The sequence below is a fragment of the Physcomitrium patens genome, chromosome 25 (assembly GCF_059467195.1).
Source record: "Physcomitrium patens ecotype Gransden chromosome 25, ASM5946719v1, whole genome shotgun sequence".
NCBI lineage: Eukaryota > Viridiplantae > Streptophyta > Bryopsida > Funariales > Funariaceae > Physcomitrium > Physcomitrium patens.
The window spans coordinates 3633145-3651896 of record NC_143434.1 but is presented as its reverse complement, the minus strand read 5'-3'; the positions used below and the strand labels follow the sequence as shown (position 1 = coordinate 3651896).

Genomic DNA, 18752 nt, shown 5'->3' with positions numbered 1-18752 from the left:
ACAATTCAAAGCTGGTCCAAACTGGCGAGTATCATTCAATATTCAGACTTGCAATGTCAAAATGCAAAAGTAGGCTAACAATCAAGAACCAACTCTGGTTAGCCACATAACGAATTTCTCTCCGGCGAGGTAGCCTATTCGCTGAACAGATATTACTACATCAACAACCCAGATCCAATTCACATCGAAGCGCGCAACTATAACCCAACACTACGTCCCATAAATACAAAAGCACAAAAGAATAAGTTTAGAGAAATATAACCTAAACCCGACTGACTGTTTCAACACTACCAATATAGTCTACATTCACAGACAAATCAAATACTGAAAGAAACCACGAATCCGATTGCCCAATGCTTTTCCACTGTGGGTTAGCCACACAGTCGCGACTAAGCTAATTACCAGGTCACTGCCCAGCAGCTGCCGGCACTCCCTGTTTGCTTTTGTACACAAAGCGCCCCTTCCACCCCCTACATCCGCTCTGTTCCATAGTTCCCTAATGTACACAAATCCACCTACAATTACCCACGGATTCGTCCGTCCGCTCACAAGAATATCGATGGCGATTGCTCCTCCACACTTCGCAACGTCTCCGCGTCGCTTCCCCTTTTCCATGTTCTCTCCAACTGTTCATTTGCGTCACGAACATGCTCTCCAAACGCTACCCCGCGGATCTGCTTCCCGTCTCCCTTTACCTACCGCTTTCCGATCCACCCGCAACTCCTCACGTTCGTATCCCTGCCCTTGGAACTGTTGGCAACCCGTACTCGTCCGCTTCTGCAGCCTGTTCCAACCAAACCATGCATCGTCAAATGCGACCGCGAACGCGCTCCGTTCTGAGCGACGTCAGGTACTCACAGCTTCCACGACCACCGAACAAACAGGCATTCCCATGCATTATCAACCTAGCCAACGCCGTTCACATTCTCCCCACCTCCATGGCATCCAAGCCCTCGGCATCAACTTCATCACCACACCTCACCCATCACGGGGCGGTTATGTGACACCTACCTGCGGCTGAGCGTGGCCGGACGGAGCGGCGGGTAGATCCATCTCCTCCTTGTCGTCTTGCAAGTAAGATGGCATTGCATCCGGTTCTGCCTCCAACCCCATGTCGGCTTCCAAAGCATCCAACTCTGTTCCGCGTAAACACCATCCACAACATATGTCAGCCACCACTCGGTTGACCAGGTCAAATCCAAGGACTCCGACTACCGCCACCCAGCTACCAGAAGCACCCCTTACCTCCCATCAGCTCTTCTTCGTCGAAGTCTTCGGGTACGCCATAACTGCGACCCAGCGTCTCCTGGATCTCGGAGCTGTAGTCCACCAAGTCCATCATTTCGTCTTGCATTTTCTGCGCTCAAAAGTAACCCGTCAGTAGCTTCATGAAACCGATCCCAATTCCCAACTAACAGCGAGTGATGCAACTACACCCTGATCGGGCAATCACCACTCCCCATGTACGACTCTGGTATCTCTGAATCTACCACCATGCACGCGCTCACACCAAAAAACACCAACGCCCAACCAAGGGGATAGGAGCACGCACGTCGATATCATCGATCTTCAGCGTCTTCATGGTTCCCTTCAAGTCCTTGTTCGCGGCTTTCATGGCTGACATCTGCACAAACAACATTCCCAACACTCAACACGCAGCCACGGTGGACTCCGTTCACTGCTGTTCCATCTCCTCACGCTGACACACAGAATTCCCATTCGTTTGCTCCCTCACACAATGCCCTGCCAGGCCTAGAATGGGCTGCGCCTCACCTTCTGCCCAGAACTGCACCCGAACCTAGGAACACAGCATGGACGCCCAGTTTCCCTGCCTGCCTGCCTAACCCCCTTCCCCTCCGACCAACAACCTTTGCAACCACAACCACAACCACAAGCAAGTTCAGACGCCTCCGAAGAGACGAGCGAGGCTCACCGTTTGTTGAGCATCCTTGAGCCCTTCTGTCGCAAACGCAACCTGCTCCAAGTTGAAAGTTTGACTGTACAATTGATCCCGTTGACCTTCGTACCTGCCAATTCAGGATGGTCGCCATCATACCTCACATACCGACAATCAACACCGCCACTGCTCTACACCATCACCGCTTCCTACCTCAAACCCTAATCGACTTGTGAATCCTCCCAGAACCGTCAAATCCACTTCGCCACTCCACCTGCTTTGCACGAATCACAATCTCTACCGGTGCAAATCCTGTTCATCTCTTGGATGCCATGAACATAATACGACTACCTATTCGCAACGGGAGGGAAACCAAAAAGAGGACAAACTGTCTTTACATTTTCTTCTGCTTCAAAATTCGCATGGCACGGGCCTTCACGGCCTCTTGCGCAGGGCCTGGCCGAGTCTTCTTGATCTGCTCCCGATACCTGAACAGCTCCCCGTCTAGCTTCTTAATCTTCTCATCGATTGCATCGCCACGCTTATTAATCTGCTCACCACATGCCGCCCGCCCCCCTTTGCTAGCGTCACTTCCACTACCTCCGTCCCAACGATTCCCACAATCATGCACGACGATTCTCTCCCACTCATCGGAAAAGAAAACGTCTACGAGTCCACAATCCAATTCAAACCGCAGCATCTCGGTTCTCGAACCAACCAAGCAAGTCAGAGCTACTCTTACCCTTTGAGTCGCCTCCTCCACGGTCGGCCCGGGCGCCTTCTCCTTCTTCACACCGAAGACGCGCCTCATTATTCCCTGCTGCTTCGATTCAAAAAATACGCCACACGATCGCCCTTCCGCTGCGCGATCGAGCAAGCGGGATCAAACCAGCACCTAATCGCAGAGACGCGAAACGACTTGCTCGCAGCAGAGGGAGAGCAGCAAATGGCGCAGTGTGGAGCAGGAAGTCACAGACCGGAACGCGGACGCTTGGAGGCGACGACTACCCATGAAGAATGAATGAATTCACGAATGAATGAATACGTTAATGAATGAAAGAGTGGAGCATCATCCGTATGGAGTTCATCCGTTTGGGAGGCGAGGGAGGGAGACATCCCATTTACACGGGGCCATTCATGCCATGAGTCGGTCTCCTCCCTGGACGGTCATTTGAGTCTGTGTGTGTGTGTGTGTGTGTGTGTGTGTGTGTGCACTGAGCAGAACCGAATAGACCGCGGCAAACCCTTCATCGCTTCGTGGAATTCTCGGCAGAGGCGCTGCTCGAAATCGATTCTGGTCAGTGCTCTGAGACTTTGGTGTCGTTGCGTCTGTTTTCCGCATTGTTTTGGTTAGATTGGATGGTTCGCGGCCCTCTTCAGTGCAGGGGTTTATGATCGCAGTTTAGTATCAGCGGAGTCTTGGTTTAGGGGAAAAGCTGCGGGTGGAAGGTTCTGGAGATGGTGGAAGCCCCTTGGCGAGTGGTCGGTGATATCGCAGTGGTCTGGTCTTAGCATCGGTGCAGTTCTATTGTGTGTTTCCGTGGATTTGTTTGTTTGTTTTTTTTTTGGTTCGGTTTGTTTGTTTTTGTTTTGTTATTTTGTTATTTTGCATTATTTATTTATTTGTTCTGTTTTGCTTTGTTTGTTTGTTGATTTCCAATTTGTTTTGATTGCCTGTTATTTCGTCCTTCGCTCGCCAGGGAGGGTTCGTGAAGGTGATCGGTCTCGTGAAGTTTCTATCTTTCTTATTTGTGAGCGATTGGCACAAAGCGTTTGAGCGCTAATTGTGGAGGGGTTGTGAGAGGAGATTATGCGTACTTTTCTTATCCTTGCAAGTAACGCGTTCGTATACTTTGTGTTGGTTTTGAAAGCATTGTCGGGCATTATGCCGCTGGATCGGTTCGAGGTAGCCTAAATTTCAATGTTTGGATAGCTTGTGACTTCATTTGTTCGCTTCTACAGTCGTCCTGTTTGTGCGTCGAGAAACGGTTTCCTACTATCGTTCATCACGTCGCTCTAGTGTGTTCCCCATGAGCTCGGAGTGGTTGAAATTCGACTGACATTGCGTGTTTCTTGTAATGTGCGAAGGTTGATAAGAGTTGAGAGCAATGGGAGAGGAATTGGAGGATGTGCCCCTTCCGCAGCTGCTGACTCAAGCACAGCAAATACATTCTCTTGCCAATTCGTCTCAAATTGGAAATGTGAGGCAATTTCGCGATCTGACTTCGGGGGTGTAAAGTCTGTATGGTGCAACATAACACGTGTTGCGTTCTGGCGTCCTTGTCTTTTCGTTAGCTACACAGTGATTATTGAAGTAGTCCTTGGCAGGTTGTAAAAGCGTAAGCCTTAGACAGCATTGTCAGGACACGATGCACAGAAAATGAAGCCCCGTGTAGGGGCACGTGGTGAAATTCAGCGCAGCGTGGAGATGTCTGTTAATGTGAAAGGTTTTTCGTGATGGAAGGTGACGAATTCTCACGCTATATCTTTCTGATTTAGCAGGACGAAGTGAAGAAAGGTTGTCAGCTTTTACGAAAGTGCCAAGAAATCGCAGACAGGATAGGTTTATTTTCTACCAACGAGGAGAAGGAGGACATTAGCACTGGGGATCTGAAGTACTTGCTGGTGCGCAGTCAACTCCCATGGACTTCGTCCACTGCACCTTGTAGCTTTGAGACGGTGCTCTCATTTTCTACATGCATGTGCTCTTCGTGAATCGCTAGGAGGTCGAAATGTAGTACCTCCTGACAATTGTTAAGGTCTGTGCGACTGAATGCATCACCTTACATTGAAAGAGCTTTTGAAGTTCAACTGAGCATCTTTGGAACCCCACAATACGCAGGTTCCATATTACTTGGGCGAGCTCACAGAAAAGTTGGAAACGGAAGATCGGGTTCAATTGGTTAGGGTTGCCAAAGGACAATTGTTGGTGCGCTTTCGAGTCACTTGTGACCTCACCTTGCATTTGGGACGACATGAAGCAACATTTGAGTATGAATTGTTTGCCTGACGGCTATGGATACATTCTTTGTTGATGCTGTTCGGTTAGGATATTACTTCTTTGTATCCTTGTTGCTGGAGTGCATTTCGTTTTGACCTGGGATTGGTCCACAAATAAGGATATTTGTGCGTGCAGTTTTGTGGATATTTTCTGTCTGGACTTGGTCCGCTGCGCCATTTGATGACTCCAATGGTCGTGCGATTGTCTGACACATACTCCATTGATATTTCGCTAGAGCTTTATTCGAACATGTGAGCGGTTGGAACTGCTTTCCGAAAGCGACGCCCAGGTTCTCAGTAGAGAGGGTCGCGCTACTCCTGAAACAAGAAGAGCGGAAAAGGTGTGTGGTCTAACAAGTTTTGATCGTGCGTTTTGGGTGTATTTATGTTGTACGAGAGCTTGTTATGAACAGCAACCAGAATTCCATTTTCAGGCGATGCAGTTATGGCTGTAGCTGATTGTTTCGGAGTTTCTGTGAGCATGTAATCTGCTGTTGCAAAAGGAATGAATGCCCACTATTCACAACCTGCTCAGCAAGCTGGATATCAGGTGCCTTCAGTCAAAGTCGTGGACTCGTGATCGCTTGTGTGTTCTTAATCGGGGTTTGGGGACGTAGGTTGCGCGGTTCAGAAAGCAAAGAGCTGCTGAATCTAAGTTACAAGAAATCAAAGAGAGAAAGGAGAGGCGGCGACGGTCTATGCAAGCTACTGCTAAGAGCACTAGTGTGGAGCAAGGGGAAGAAAATTTGCCAGATGAAGACGATGAAGAAGAGCGAGAGGTGAATTTCAGTTAATCAAGTGGTGTCGCCGAGGGATGTATCTTGTGGGTTGCTTTTCGAGGCGTTCGACTCTTTGCATGGAGAAATTAGGGTTATGTTTACATAGACGACTTGCTCGTACTAACTATTATCAATGTGGAGGCATTTGCAGGCTTGGTTCTTGCAGATATCATTGGCTCTGTGCAAGGTTTGTACACAGATTTTGCCCTCGACTTGTGAAAGACTCTGATATGCCTGATATCATGTTTTTGGGTCGGGCTTGTAATATGAGAACAGAGGTGCTGTTGATTTGTCGTTAACTGCACGGAACAGAGTATGCCGAGCGTAAGTACTGGGTTGTCTCAAGCCAGCTTGGATGGGAGGGCAACGCTAAGAAGTACCATAGAATGTTAGAATGTCTTCTCACGTAAGTGGTATGGCTGTTGAACACAGTCCTTGGACTTGGTCGAGATGCTGCAGCGGGAGGAGGAGATGCTTGCTGCTGTACAGGCTGCCAACGAAGAGGTTAGCATCGTGGAGGCATTACAAGTATCGTCATAGCTAGAATGATGGGGTTGCGCTTGGTGTAGTGTGATTGACGAAGTTGGAAAGTCGTTCAGAGAAATCCCAATGGAGGTCGTCCTCTCGGGGAGTAGGTTTTGATATGCACAGGAGTGATGCTTGTTTCTTGCAATGCGCATCCAAATGTTCATCGAACTGTGCTGACGAAGCATTTGTTGTCTTCGTAGGGAAGAGAAGCCTTTTCAAAAGAGATGTTGGATGAAAGGCATTCTAGAGCAGATGACTGGCACAGACAAGGAGCTGCTAAGGCTCAGACTTCAAGGCCAGCCATACCCATAACGTGTGCAACGTATGCCCAAGACGTGATAGAGGGACGGGTTGCTATACAACCAAATCATCAGCACACGCACGGAGCTCCCATGTTGTTTGGGCCCGCAAGCGTCGTGAGTGGAAGCCTCTCCACTGATCGTGAGCGACAGATAGCTCAAGTCTTTCAGCCTAGCCACAGGTATGACCCTGTGCTTTAGTAGGGACGCGGCTTAATGTAGTTTCTTCTGTTAGTTCCTACCATGAATGTTTCGTGTCGTTGGTCATATGGGGGCAACGCCGGGGAGGCAGCCGCTGCCCAGTCATCCCGAGCAGCCAGACACGAGGATGGCAGCCAGCGAGATGGCTGGATGGAAAAGAGGTTGTGAAGGACGCGAATGAGCACTGAGCTCAGTGGTGACACTGCGCTTTTCGGTCGCTAGGCGCTTAATTTAATGACTGAGGAAGGTCACCGGTCACTTTTATTTTGTCATGTTTTACATCGGCGGTGTGTTCAAAAAAATTCGTGTTGAGGCTTAAAGAAGTGGAACGTTCTGATTTTGCAGTTTACCAAGCATGAGCATAGAACAGGCCGGTTTGGCTGAAATGAAAATCATGCGCACGTGGAATGAGACCAATCAGAAGATATTCGACGAGGCTAGACAGTCGTCGTGGGTTGGGGAGGAGAAGAAGGACGATGACGATAGCGATGACGAGGCTGCTACAAACAAGGCCCGGGCCTGGGACGATTGGAAGGATGATAATCCGAGGGGAGCTGGTAACAAGAAGCTTACGCCTTGTGGATAAGCTTGTTGATTTTGGTAGGGCATCTCCGGTGTGATGCACATAAAAATGGGACCGTGCTTTCATAGTCGTGTCGGCTTCTTTTGTCTGCGCCGGGATTCAGGAGCCTCTGCTGAGGTTCAGAAACTTGTGATGTCGTTGTAGCTTCTGAAGTACTCGTCGTAGTTGTAAATCTGTTTGTTACCCTTTTTAAAGGTACACCATGTTGACTATCTTTATCAGTGAGAATGTTTCGGCGAACTCTATCAGCAGGTGATTTGCATGGCCAGTTGTATATTTGATAGAAGATTTGCTTTGGATGGCTAGTTTGTGCCATTTCTTAGCTGACCAGAACAAGTGTCTCCAATCATAAGCCAACAGATTCACATTTGTTTAGGGAATTCTTCACGGTACACTTTCTAAACGATGTTCTAAACGATGTTCGTTGTCCTCGGCGTCCCCCCTTGAGCAGTATAATATCCGCAAGCGCAAGCAGCACACTCCTGCGAAATGCCTATTCCTCACGCACATTCTTGCCCTCCACAACAAGTCCTGAGCTGCTTCTTAAAATTTAAATTGCGGACCATGCATGTCTTGGGTTAGTATTTGGTCAAACTGTGATAATCATTTCAACACACGAGTGTTCGATCTTTGGTTTCTATTCGTACGTGAGTTAAATATCTTTTGTTTACCATGCATGTTTTTTTCTTTTTGGATTGTCTGATGTTGCTTTTACTTGAGTTTTCCTTTGGACTTGAAGGCCATTGCTTGGAATTGTTGTGCTACCATTCAATGATTTCTTTTTTGCACTTGCCAAGATGGAGTTTTATTGTGTAATCTATTTTATTTTTTGTAACTTTGGTGTCTCTTTAAGAATTAGATTTCTTTCAAGTTGTTGTATTGTCCTCCACTTTAAAGCATCACTATTTTTTTTATTTATTTCTAGCTTATTGTCATTGGGATCCTTTTTTTAATGACTTTTATAGTTGTTTTGATGGATTTGTTTATTTTTATTTTATTTTATTGTACCTTTATCTAGTTTTTTTTTTTTTTTTTTTTTTTTTTTAAATCTTGGGTAACTTCATATCAATTGATCATTATTGCTACTTTAGGTTGTGACTTCTTTCCGATTATTACACAAATGATTGGTAATTATTTAATTTGCATTTTAGGCCTGTCTTATTCTAAATTACCTTTTGCCTCCCAAATGTGGTTAGGTTGTCATACTTAAGAAACTTGATTTATGAGGTTAATTAATGAGACAAAGTTTTATGGGCCTTGTTTTCACTCCAACAAGCTTTTTAAATTTTCTTCAAAAATTCCTTTAGCAACATCTGTCTTGTAGTTTCTTTACATTTTTTTTTTTTTTTTTTTTTTTTTTTCCATTGTGGCATTTGTTTTCTACACTTTATTTTTGTCATTATAGAGGCTTGTAACTAATATTCTAAATATCAAAGTGTTATATTCAATCTTTTACTATTACATCTGTATTTCAAGACCATATCATATATCTTTTTTTTACATGGTTTATTGCACTTCTTATAGTTTAGATGTGCTTTGTTTTCATCAAATATGCAACTTTTGTTATTTTAACGTTTTCATAGTTTAAATTCACAGTTTTAAATAATAGATTTTAAATCATTATGAATTTGAATATTGACTAAGTCTACTTTCTTTGAAGTTTGGTTTAAAACTCTATGGCCTTGTGTTTGATTTTTTGATTTTTTTTGATATTCAATTTGTGATCGATTAGATTGTTTTCTCAAAAAAGATATTTTATTTCTATTAGCTTCTTACAAAGTAGATTTAGCTTTTAAGCAAAATTTAGATCTATAAAGAAGTTAGGGCATTAGAATATTAGAACATAATGGCATAATGGAATACACAAATAAAAAATTCCTTAAAATGACAAAATATATAAGCATACAAGTTGAAACAGAAAAATTTATGTAGAGCGAGGTCAAGAATACTACTACTTACCTACTCAATCAATTCCCTACAATAGCAAATCTTTAAAAAAACACAATACAAACGTCTCTTTTGTGTTAAACTTAATCTATCTTAAATAAAAAAAAATTAGATCCAGAATGCATATATGAATAAATAAGACAAATTAAGACAAGTTTGATTCAAATGATATGTTTTCGAAGCTCAAGCTTGTCTTATTTGATTCAAATGACATTCCAATTATTACATGATGGTTGTACAAAACAAAGATAGGATTCAATAGAAAACCAACAAAACTAAAAGTCCAATTAGTAGCCTAGGGATTCTAACAAACCAAAGGTATTAATTTTGACGAAGTGTTTGCACAAGTAGCTAAGTAGAAAGTTATACAAATAATAAGAGTACTAGCTGTAAGTAACAACTAGCCCTTATTTCACTTAAATATAAAAGCATCATTTTTAAATGGAGATCTTTAGGAGACAATCTATATATAAGTTTTAAAAGGATTTTGAGTTTCAACCACCAATAAGAAAAGTATATAGGCTAAAATAATCATTCTACAACCTTAAAGAAGTTCCACAAGCATGGTTTGATAAAATTGACTTATTTCTAGATTACTTAAGCTTATTGAAAATCAAAGGTGATTATAGCTTATTTCAAATTATCAATTAATAAGGAATAATCATCATGATACTCTATATTGATGACTTACTCATTATAGGTTCTAATAACAATAGAGTTAAAAAACTAAAATAACAACTCATAAGGCACTTTGAAATGATAGATTTGAGCCATGTTGCACTATATTTGGGAGTAGAATTTAACAAGTTTTGTAATGGACTATTCCTATCACAACGTACATATATTCTCCACATCTTCAAAGAATTTGACATAGAGGAATGCATCCCATCTCCAATTCCGATGTTTGAAGGATTACAACTTAGAATTAAGAAAGAGTCATCAAAGATTGATACAAAAATATTTCAAAAAGTAGTTGGTATGCTTATCTATTTAATAAATACAAAATCAAAAATATTATTTATAATCAGCGTACTAAGTAAATTCATACATGATCATAGAGTATTGCTTTTAGAAGCAGTCACTCATGTTTTACAATACATCAAGAGGGCATTAGTTTTTGGTATTTTCTATGCACAAAACAAGAATACATTAGTAATTGGCTACATTGACTTAGATTGAAGGAATTATAAAATAAACAAGAAATCTATAATAAGATGGATATTCAAATTGATTGAAGGAATTATAAATTAGACAAGAAATCTATAATAAGATGGATATTCAAATTGATTGAAGGAATTATAAAATAGACAAGAAATCTATAATAAGATGGATATTCAAATTGATTGAAGGGCCAATATCATGGTTATCAAAAAAAAAAAAACAAGCAACAATAGCAATATCATTAACTAACGTACAAGCAAAAGCATTGACTGAGGGCATTTAGAAAGCAATATGGTTGTGCAATCTCTCTACAAATATCCATGGCACACCACTCAAGCCTATTTCCATCTTTTGCAATAATTAGAGTACTATGAAGGTGGCTTGAAATCCAATCTATTATGAGCAATTCAAGCATAACAAACTTTAGCTTCACTTCATCTCAGAAGATGTATTGAAAGAAGTAATAGACATAATTTATACTCAAACATATGACTAGATAATTGACTTGTTTACAAAACTACTTAATAAAAAATTATTCATCAAATTCAAAGATGAACTTGATGTCAAAAACATTCACATGCTCAAACTAAACTAAAGTCACCGCAAGTATCTATGTCAAGGACAAGAACTGAATGAAAAAGCAATTCAGATAAGTAAGCCTTCACTCAAAGAAAGGTAACAAAATATAAATGAACAAGTATGTATATTGAAAGAGAAACTGGAATGGCTATTGCCAAAGACTAGAAAACATGAAGACTCTTGAAATTAGACTGGAAACAAGAAAGGAGTTGACAAGAGTGAAGAAGGCTTCACTCTTGTCTTTATATATACTATCTAACTAGAGTCTACGTGGCAACGATCTATATGACCTCCAATATGTATTGACTTTGTAGGACACATGCCTTGACTTACAAGGCAAGTTTTTCTATGTGTGGGCCACATTATTAGCTTAGTCTTCAAGCTAACAATATGTGTGGCACATGGCCAACTTATTGACCGCGTTTCTAATCCAAAAAGTCAATTAAAGACACCTATGAAGTCAAAGCAGTGTCTATGAAGCTTCTAGAAAGCTTCCATAATAAATACTATAGAATTAACTTACTTCTACCTATTTATATATGTAATTACTGGCTTACATGAGTATGTCCGTGACATTATTTTCCCTTCTAGGGACAAGTTCTACGAGGAGCGGTCATCATATATTGAGGAAATCTATGATGCGACGAATTATATTCGCCACATACTCTGATCTTTGTTCTCTTCGAAGATGATTGATAGGACCTCTCAACCATCGGTAGTGTCCCATACCAAGGCGGGAAGACCACTCAGTTATTTGATCATTGTTGAGGCCTTCATAACTTCTTTCGAATAAAACATTTAGAACACCATCAAGAGTTGTTCCTACCTCTAGTAAAATCATCAAACATTGGAAGTCCCTTCTCAAGTCGTGATACCAAACACATTGTATCTTGCCATCTATTCGAGAAAGAACATGTCATTCTTGAAGATCTTCATTTCGATTGCGTCATCTTGAAGGTTGTGATAATCGTAATGTCTCGTCCGACAGGTCAACAAATGAAGGTTCTTAAGTCGAATCTGGTGGTTGTTGGTTCTCCATCTCTTGAGCGTCACAACTACAAAGAAGCTACAAACAAGGATTGAAAGTAGAATGTTATCTTGCCTAGATGTTGTTTCTTTTATAAAGAAGGTTTTTATCTTGATTTTGATAGATTTCATCGATGAAAAGCCTCCACCGCCTTTGTTGCATTTGCAAGATTCTTAACTGCCTCCCATGTACATTCACTAATATCATATCCGTGATAATGGATAAGATATTCTAATTTATTTTGGCTCCACCTTGAATCTAGGACTTCTTCTATTTCAAACTCTTCGTTATTGTCTACTTCTATAGGAGGAGGTGGAGCTTGTCGTCTTCTTGGTATGTCCACTGTCTTGTATGGTTCAAGAAGAGACACGTGGAATACTGGATGGATTTTCATTGACTCCGGTAGATGTAAATGATATGCAATTGGATTGATTTGTGCAAAAATAGAAAATGGTTCAAGCCTTCGATAGTCCAACTTGTCACAAGGACTAGTGGTCTTGATATTGTATTAGAGTAGCCATACCTTATCACCCATATGGAATGGTGGTTATTCCTTACGATAGACATCGGCATTGATCTTTTGTTGTTCTTGAGCTTCTTTTAACTGCGCCTTCATCGTTGCATGTAGCTATGACAAATGAATTGCCAAATCTTCCGAACTAGGATTATCAACTTTTGAAAAGTCAAAAGTATGAAGTTGTGGATGATAACCATAATTAGCAAAGAAAGGTGTTTATTTTGTAGAAGAATGTATCGTATTATTGTAAGCCAACTCTGCCAATGGCAAAAGAGTTGTCCAATCATCTTGTTGGTAATTAATGGTACATCTTAAATATTGCTCCAAAACTTGATTAACATGCTGCGTTTGTCCATTAGTTTGAGGATGGAATGTCGAAGATAGTTTTATATCGACTTTTAGAATCTTGAAAAGAGTCCGCCAAAATCTTGATACAAATTGATTTCTTCTATCTGATATAATATCCTTGGGTAATCCATGATAGCGATAGATATTGTCAAGAAAGAGCTTAGCTGTTTCTTCACCTGTGATAGATTTTGTACATGGTACAAAATGTGCCATCTTGGTAAAACGATCTATTATCATGAATATAGAATCATAAGAATTTGAGATTGGAAGATCCGTGATGAAGTCCATAGAAACAAAAGACAATGGTTGTTCTTGAATGGGTAATGGTTGAAGAAGTCCAAAAGGTCGATAACGAGGAGTTTTTGATCTTGAACAAACATCACATGATTGTACAAAATCTTTGACTACCTTCTACATTTGAAGCCACCAAAAATCCCTAGATATCAGATCCAAAGTCTTATTGTATCCAAAATGTCCTGCTGCTGGGAAGTCGTGATGAGCTTGAAGAACACGTAAACGTGCTTCTCGTTTTGGAACATATAGGCATCCTTTGAAATAGAATAGGTTGTTCTTGAAGTCAAATTTAGAGGGATCATGAGATTTAGAAGAATTATTCTTGATATCATGAATAAGAGGGTCTGAAGACATTCTTTACTGGACTTACTTGAAAAATGCTAAATCAACAATCAATGTTGATTTTATTGCTCGAAGATAAAATTGCTCCGACTTCAAGATAACCGTTCTTTGTTGCTCAAAAGCTGCATCTGTTTCTTTTTGTGCAAGATAAGAACGTCTAAACAAAGCATCAGACAAAGCTTGTTGCTTTCTTAGCCAATAAGTGATGATGAAATTGAATCTTGATAAAGACATGCTCCTACAAGCTTGACGACAATTTAATATGTGTGTTGACATGAAATACACAAAATTCTTGTGATTTTAATACACAGTGACCAAACTAGAAGCGCCTTCTAAATAATGACGCCATTCTTAAAAAGAATCCACAATTGCAAAAAGTTCTTTGTCATAGATCTCATAATTAATTTGCTGCTTACCATGGGGATATTATACTGCTCAAGGGGGGACGCCGAGAACAACGAACATCGTTTAGAACATCGTTTAGAAAGTGTACCGTGAAGAATTCCCTAAACAAATGTGAATCTGTTGGCTTATGATTGGAGACACTTGTTCTGGTCAGCTAAGAAATGGCACAAACTAGCCATCCAAAGCAAATCTTCTATCAAATATACAACTGGCCATGCAAATCACCTGCTGATAGAGTTCGCCGAAACATTCTCACTGATAAAGATAGTCAACATGGTGTACCTTTAAAAAGGGTAACAAACAGATTTACAACTACGACGAGTACTTCAGAAGCTACAACGACATCACAAGTTTCTGAACCTCAGCAGAGGCTCCTGAATCCCGGCGCAGACAAAAGAAGCCGACACGACTATGAAAGCACGGTCCCATTTTTATGTGCATCACACCGGAGATGCCCTACCAAAATCAACAAGCTTATCCACAAGGCGTAAGCTTCTTGTTACCAGCTCCCCTCGGATTATCATCCTTCCAATCGTCCCAGGCCCGGGCCTTGTTTGTAGCAGCCTCGTCATCGCTATCGTCATCGTCCTTCTTCTCCTCCCCAACCCACGACGACTGTCTAGCCTCGTCGAATATCTTCTGATTGGTCTCATTCCACGTGCGCATGATTTTCATTTCAGCCAAACCGGCCTGTTCTATGCTCATGCTTGGTAAACTGCAAAATCAGAACGTTCCACTTCTTTAAGCCTCAACACGAATTTTTTTGAACACACCGCCGATGTAAAACATGACAAAATAAAAGTGACCGGTGACCTTCCTCAGTCATTAAATTAAGCGCCTAGCGACCGAAAAGCGCAGTGTCACCACTGAGCTCAGTGCTCATTCGCGTCCTTCACAACCTCTTTTCCATCCAGCCATCTCGCTGGCTGCCATCCTCGTGTCTGGCTGCTCGGGATGACTGGGCAGCGGCTGCCTCCCCGGCGTTGCCCCCATATGACCAACGACACGAAACATTCATGGTAGGAACTAACAGAAGAAACTACATTAAGCCGCGTCCCTACTAAAGCACAGGGTCATACCTGTGGCTAGGCTGAAAGACTTGAGCTATCTGTCGCTCACGATCAGTGGAGAGGCTTCCACTCACGACGCTTGCGGGCCCAAACAACATGGGAGCTCCGTGCGTGTGCTGATGATTTGGTTGTATAGCAACCCGTCCCTCTATCACGTCTTGGGCATACGTTGCACACGTTATGGGTATGGCTGGCCTTGAAGTCTGAGCCTTAGCAGCTCCTTGTCTGTGCCAGTCATCTGCTCTAGAATGCCTTTCATCCAACATCTCTTTTGAAAAGGCTTCTCTTCCCTACGAAGACAACAAATGCTTCGTCAGCACAGTTCGATGAACATTTGGATGCGCATTGCAAGAAACAAGCATCACTCCTGTGCATATCAAAACCTACTCCCCGAGAGGACGACCTCCATTGGGATTTCTCTGAACGACTTTCCAACTTCGTCAATCACACTACACCAAGCGCAACCCCATCATTCTAGCTATGACGATACTTGTAATGCCTCCACGATGCTAACCTCTTCGTTGGCAGCCTGTACAGCAGCAAGCATCTCCTCCTCCCGCTGCAGCATCTCGACCAAGTCCAAGGACTGTGTTCAACAGCCATACCACTTACGTGAGAAGACATTCTAACATTCTATGGTACTTCTTAGCGTTGCCCTCCCATCCAAGCTGGCTTGAGACAACCCAGTACTTACGCTCGGCATACTCTGTTCCGTGCAGTTAACGACAAATCAACAGCACCTCTGTTCTCATATTACAAGCCCGACCCAAAAACATGATATCAGGCATATCAGAGTCTTTCACAAGTCGAGGGCAAAATCTGTGTACAAACCTTGCACAGAGCCAATGATATCTGCAAGAACCAAGCCTGCAAATGCCTCCACATTGATAATAGTTAGTACGAGCAAGTCGTCTATGTAAACATAACCCTAATTTCTCCATGCAAAGAGTCGAACGCCTCGAAAAGCAACCCACAAGATACATCCCTCGGCGACACCACTTGATTAACTGAAATTCACCTCTCGCTCTTCTTCATCGTCTTCATCTGGCAAATTTTCTTCCCCTTGCTCCACACTAGTGCTCTTAGCAGTAGCTTGCATAGACCGTCGCCGCCTCTCCTTTCTCTCTTTGATTTCTTGTAACTTAGATTCAGCAGCTCTTTGCTTTCTGAACCGCGCAACCTACGTCCCCAAACCCCGATTAAGAACACACAAGCGATCACGAGTCCACGACTTTGACTGAAGGCACCTGATATCCAGCTTGCTGAGCAGGTTGTGAATAGTGGGCATTCATTCCTTTTGCAACAGCAGATTACATGCTCACAGAAACTCCGAAACAATCAGCTACAGCCATAACTGCATCGCCTGAAAATGGAATTCTGGTTGCTGTTCATAACAAGCTCTCGTACAACATAAATACACCCAAAACGCACGATCAAAACTTGTTAGACCACACACCTTTTCCGCTCTTCTTGTTTCAGGAGTAGCGCGACCCTCTCTACTGAGAACCTGGGCGTCGCTTTCGGAAAGCAGTTCCAACCGCTCACATGTTCGAATAAAGCTCTAGCGAAATATCAATGGAGTATGTGTCAGACAATCGCACGACCATTGGAGTCATCAAATGGCGCAGCGGACCAAGTCCAGACAGAAAATATCCACAAAACTGCACGCACAAATATCCTTATTTGTGGACCAATCCCAGGTCAAAACGAAATGCACTCCAGCAACAAGGATACAAAGAAGTAATATCCTAACCGAACAGCATCAACAAAGAATGTATCCATAGCCGTCAGGCAAACAATTCATACTCAAATGTTGCTTCATGTCGTCCCAAATGCAAGGTGAGGTCACAAGTGACTCGAAAGCGCACCAACAATTGTCCTTTGGCAACCCTAACCAATTGAACCCGATCTTCCGTTTCCAACTTTTCTGTGAGCTCGCCCAAGTAATATGGAACCTGCGTATTGTGGGGTTCCAAAGATGCTCAGTTGAACTTCAAAAGCTCTTTCAATGTAAGGTGATGCATTCAGTCGCACAGACCTTAACAATTGTCAGGAGGTACTACATTTCGACCTCCTAGCGATTCACGAAGAGCACATGCATGTAGAAAATGAGAGCACCGTCTCAAAGCTACAAGGTGCAGTGGACGAAGTCCATGGGAGTTGACTGCGCACCAGCAAGTACTTCAGATCCCCAGTGCTAATGTCCTCCTTCTCCTCGTTGGTAGAAAATAAACCTATCCTGTCTGCGATTTCTTGGCACTTTCGTAAAAGCTGACAACCTTTCTTCACTTCGTCCTGCTAAATCAGAAAGATATAGCGTGAGAATTCGTCACCTTCCATCACGAAAAACCTTTCACATTAACAGACATCTCCACGCTGCGCTGAATTTCACCACGTGCCCCTACACGGGGCTTCATTTTCTGTGCATCGTGTCCTGACAATGCTGTCTAAGGCTTACGCTTTTACAACCTGCCAAGGACTACTTCAATAATCACTGTGTAGCTAACGAAAAGACAAGGACGCCAGAACGCAACACGTGTTATGTTGCACCATACAGACTTTACACCCCCGAAGTCAGATCGCGAAATTGCCTCACATTTCCAATTTGAGACGAATTGGCAAGAGAATGTATTTGCTGTGCTTGAGTCAGCAGCTGCGGAAGGGGCACATCCTCCAATTCCTCTCCCATTGCTCTCAACTCTTATCAACCTTCGCACATTACAAGAAACACGCAATGTCAGTCGAATTTCAACCACTCCGAGCTCATGGGGAACACACTAGAGCGACGTGATGAACGATAGTAGGAAACCGTTTCTCGACGCACAAACAGGACGACTGTAGAAGCGAACAAATGAAGTCACAAGCTATCCAAACATTGAAATTTAGGCTACCTCGAACCGATCCAGCGGCATAATGCCCGACAATGCTTTCAAAACCAACACAAAGTATACGAACGCGTTACTTGCAAGGATAAGAAAAGTACGCATAATCTCCTCTCACAACCCCTCCACAATTAGCGCTCAAACGCTTTGTGCCAATCGCTCACAAATAAGAAAGATAGAAACTTCACGAGACCGATCACCTTCACGAACCCTCCCTGGCGAGCGAAGGACGAAATAACAGGCAATCAAAACAAATTGGAAATCAACAAACAAACAAAGCAAAACAGAACAAATAAATAAATAATGCAAAATAACAAAATAACAAAACAAAAACAAACAAACCGAACCAAAAAAAAAACAAACAAACAAATCCACGGAAACACACAATAGAACTGCACCGATGCTAAGACCAGACCACTGCGATATCACCGACCACTCGCCAAGGGGCTTCCACCATCTCCAGAACCTTCCACCCGCAGCTTTTCCCCTAAACCAAGACTCCGCTGATACTAAACTGCGATCATAAACCCCTGCACTGAAGAGGGCCGCGAACCATCCAATCTAACCAAAACAATGCGGAAAACAGACGCAACGACACCAAAGTCTCAGAGCACTGACCAGAATCGATTTCGAGCAGCGCCTCTGCCGAGAATTCCACGAAGCGATGAAGGGTTTGCCGCGGTCTATTCGGTTCTGCTCAGTGCACACACACACACACACACACACACACACACACAGACTCAAATGACCGTCCAGGGAGGAGACCGACTCATGGCATGAATGGCCCCGTGTAAATGGGATGTCTCCCTCCCTCGCCTCCCAAACGGATGAACTCCATACGGATGATGCTCCACTCTTTCATTCATTAACGTATTCATTCATTCGTGAATTCA

The 18752-nt window shown here is 42.7% G+C and overlaps 3 protein-coding genes across 5 annotated transcripts; 1 reads left to right on the top strand and 2 right to left on the bottom strand.

Annotated features, from left to right (window-relative positions):
* Positions 1 to 12: 12 nt before the first annotated feature.
* On the bottom strand, positions 13 to 2848 carry LOC112278310 (vacuolar protein sorting-associated protein 60.1). The gene is made up of 7 exons (XM_024511582.3): positions 2640 to 2848; positions 2296 to 2447; positions 1934 to 2027; positions 1553 to 1624; positions 1246 to 1357; positions 1012 to 1136; positions 13 to 784 (listed from the first exon to the last, which is right to left on the bottom strand). The coding sequence occupies exons 1-7, from the start codon at positions 2706 to 2708 to the stop codon at positions 725 to 727; spliced, it is 684 nt and encodes a 227-aa protein (XP_024367350.1). The 5' UTR covers positions 2709 to 2848; the 3' UTR covers positions 13 to 724.
* A 210-nt stretch (positions 2849 to 3058) lies between these two features.
* Positions 3059 to 7538, top strand: LOC112278309 (PP2A regulatory subunit TAP46). 2 transcript variants are annotated; one of them, XM_024511581.3, is made up of 10 exons: positions 3059 to 3194; positions 3986 to 4098; positions 4400 to 4522; positions 4740 to 4826; positions 5134 to 5238; positions 5515 to 5676; positions 5828 to 5863; positions 6109 to 6180; positions 6405 to 6685; positions 7050 to 7538. In XM_024511581.3, exons 2-10 carry the CDS (start codon positions 4006 to 4008, stop codon positions 7288 to 7290), a joined length of 1200 nt encoding a protein of 399 aa, XP_024367349.1. In that variant the 5' UTR covers positions 3059 to 3194; positions 3986 to 4005; the 3' UTR covers positions 7291 to 7538. The 2 variants fall into 2 exon arrangements, with proteins under 2 accessions (XP_024367349.1, XP_024367348.1); XM_024511580.3 differs by having other exon boundaries at positions 4397 to 4522.
* A 6595-nt stretch (positions 7539 to 14133) lies between these two features.
* LOC112278432 (PP2A regulatory subunit TAP46) lies at positions 14134 to 18613 on the bottom strand. 2 transcript variants are annotated; one of them, XM_024511915.3, is made up of 10 exons: positions 18478 to 18613; positions 17574 to 17686; positions 17150 to 17275; positions 16846 to 16932; positions 16434 to 16538; positions 15996 to 16157; positions 15809 to 15844; positions 15492 to 15563; positions 14987 to 15267; positions 14134 to 14622 (listed from the first exon to the last, which is right to left on the bottom strand). In XM_024511915.3, the coding sequence occupies exons 2-10, from the start codon at positions 17664 to 17666 to the stop codon at positions 14382 to 14384; spliced, it is 1203 nt and encodes a 400-aa protein (XP_024367683.1). In that variant the 5' UTR covers positions 17667 to 17686; positions 18478 to 18613; the 3' UTR covers positions 14134 to 14381. The 2 variants fall into 2 exon arrangements, with proteins under 2 accessions (XP_024367683.1, XP_024367684.1); XM_024511916.3 differs by having other exon boundaries at positions 17150 to 17272.
* Positions 18614 to 18752: the final 139 nt, after the last annotated feature.

Bases quoted from the DNA above. Each gene is read 5' to 3' on its own strand.
- LOC112278432 (XM_024511915.3), bottom strand. From the start codon at position 17,666: ATGGGAGAGGAATTGGAGGATGTGCCCCTTCCGCAGCTGCTGACTCAA. The intron at 16,933-17,149 runs GTGCGCAGTCAA...CACAATACGCAG, and splicing joins GGGATCTGAAGTACTTGCTG to GTTCCATATTACTTGGGCGA. The intron at 16,539-16,845 runs GTGCGCTTTCGA...ATATTTCGCTAG, and splicing joins TTGCCAAAGGACAATTGTTG to AGCTTTATTCGAACATGTGA.
- LOC112278310 (XM_024511582.3), bottom strand. From the start codon at position 2,708: ATGAGGCGCGTCTTCGGTGTGAAGAAGGAGAAGGCGCCCGGGCCGACC. The intron at 1,358-1,552 runs GTGCGTGCTCCT...TTTTGAGCGCAG, and splicing joins TGAAGATCGATGATATCGAC to AAAATGCAAGACGAAATGAT. The intron at 785-1,011 runs GTAGGTGTCACA...TGGTTGGAACAG, and splicing joins CCGGCCACGCTCAGCCGCAG to GCTGCAGAAGCGGACGAGTA.
- LOC112278309 (XM_024511580.3), top strand. From the start codon at position 4,006: ATGGGAGAGGAATTGGAGGATGTGCCCCTTCCGCAGCTGCTGACTCAA. The intron at 4,099-4,396 runs GTGAGGCAATTT...TTTCTGATTTAG, and splicing joins ATTCGTCTCAAATTGGAAAT to CAGGACGAAGTGAAGAAAGG. The intron at 6,181-6,404 runs GTTAGCATCGTG...TTGTCTTCGTAG, and splicing joins TACAGGCTGCCAACGAAGAG to GGAAGAGAAGCCTTTTCAAA.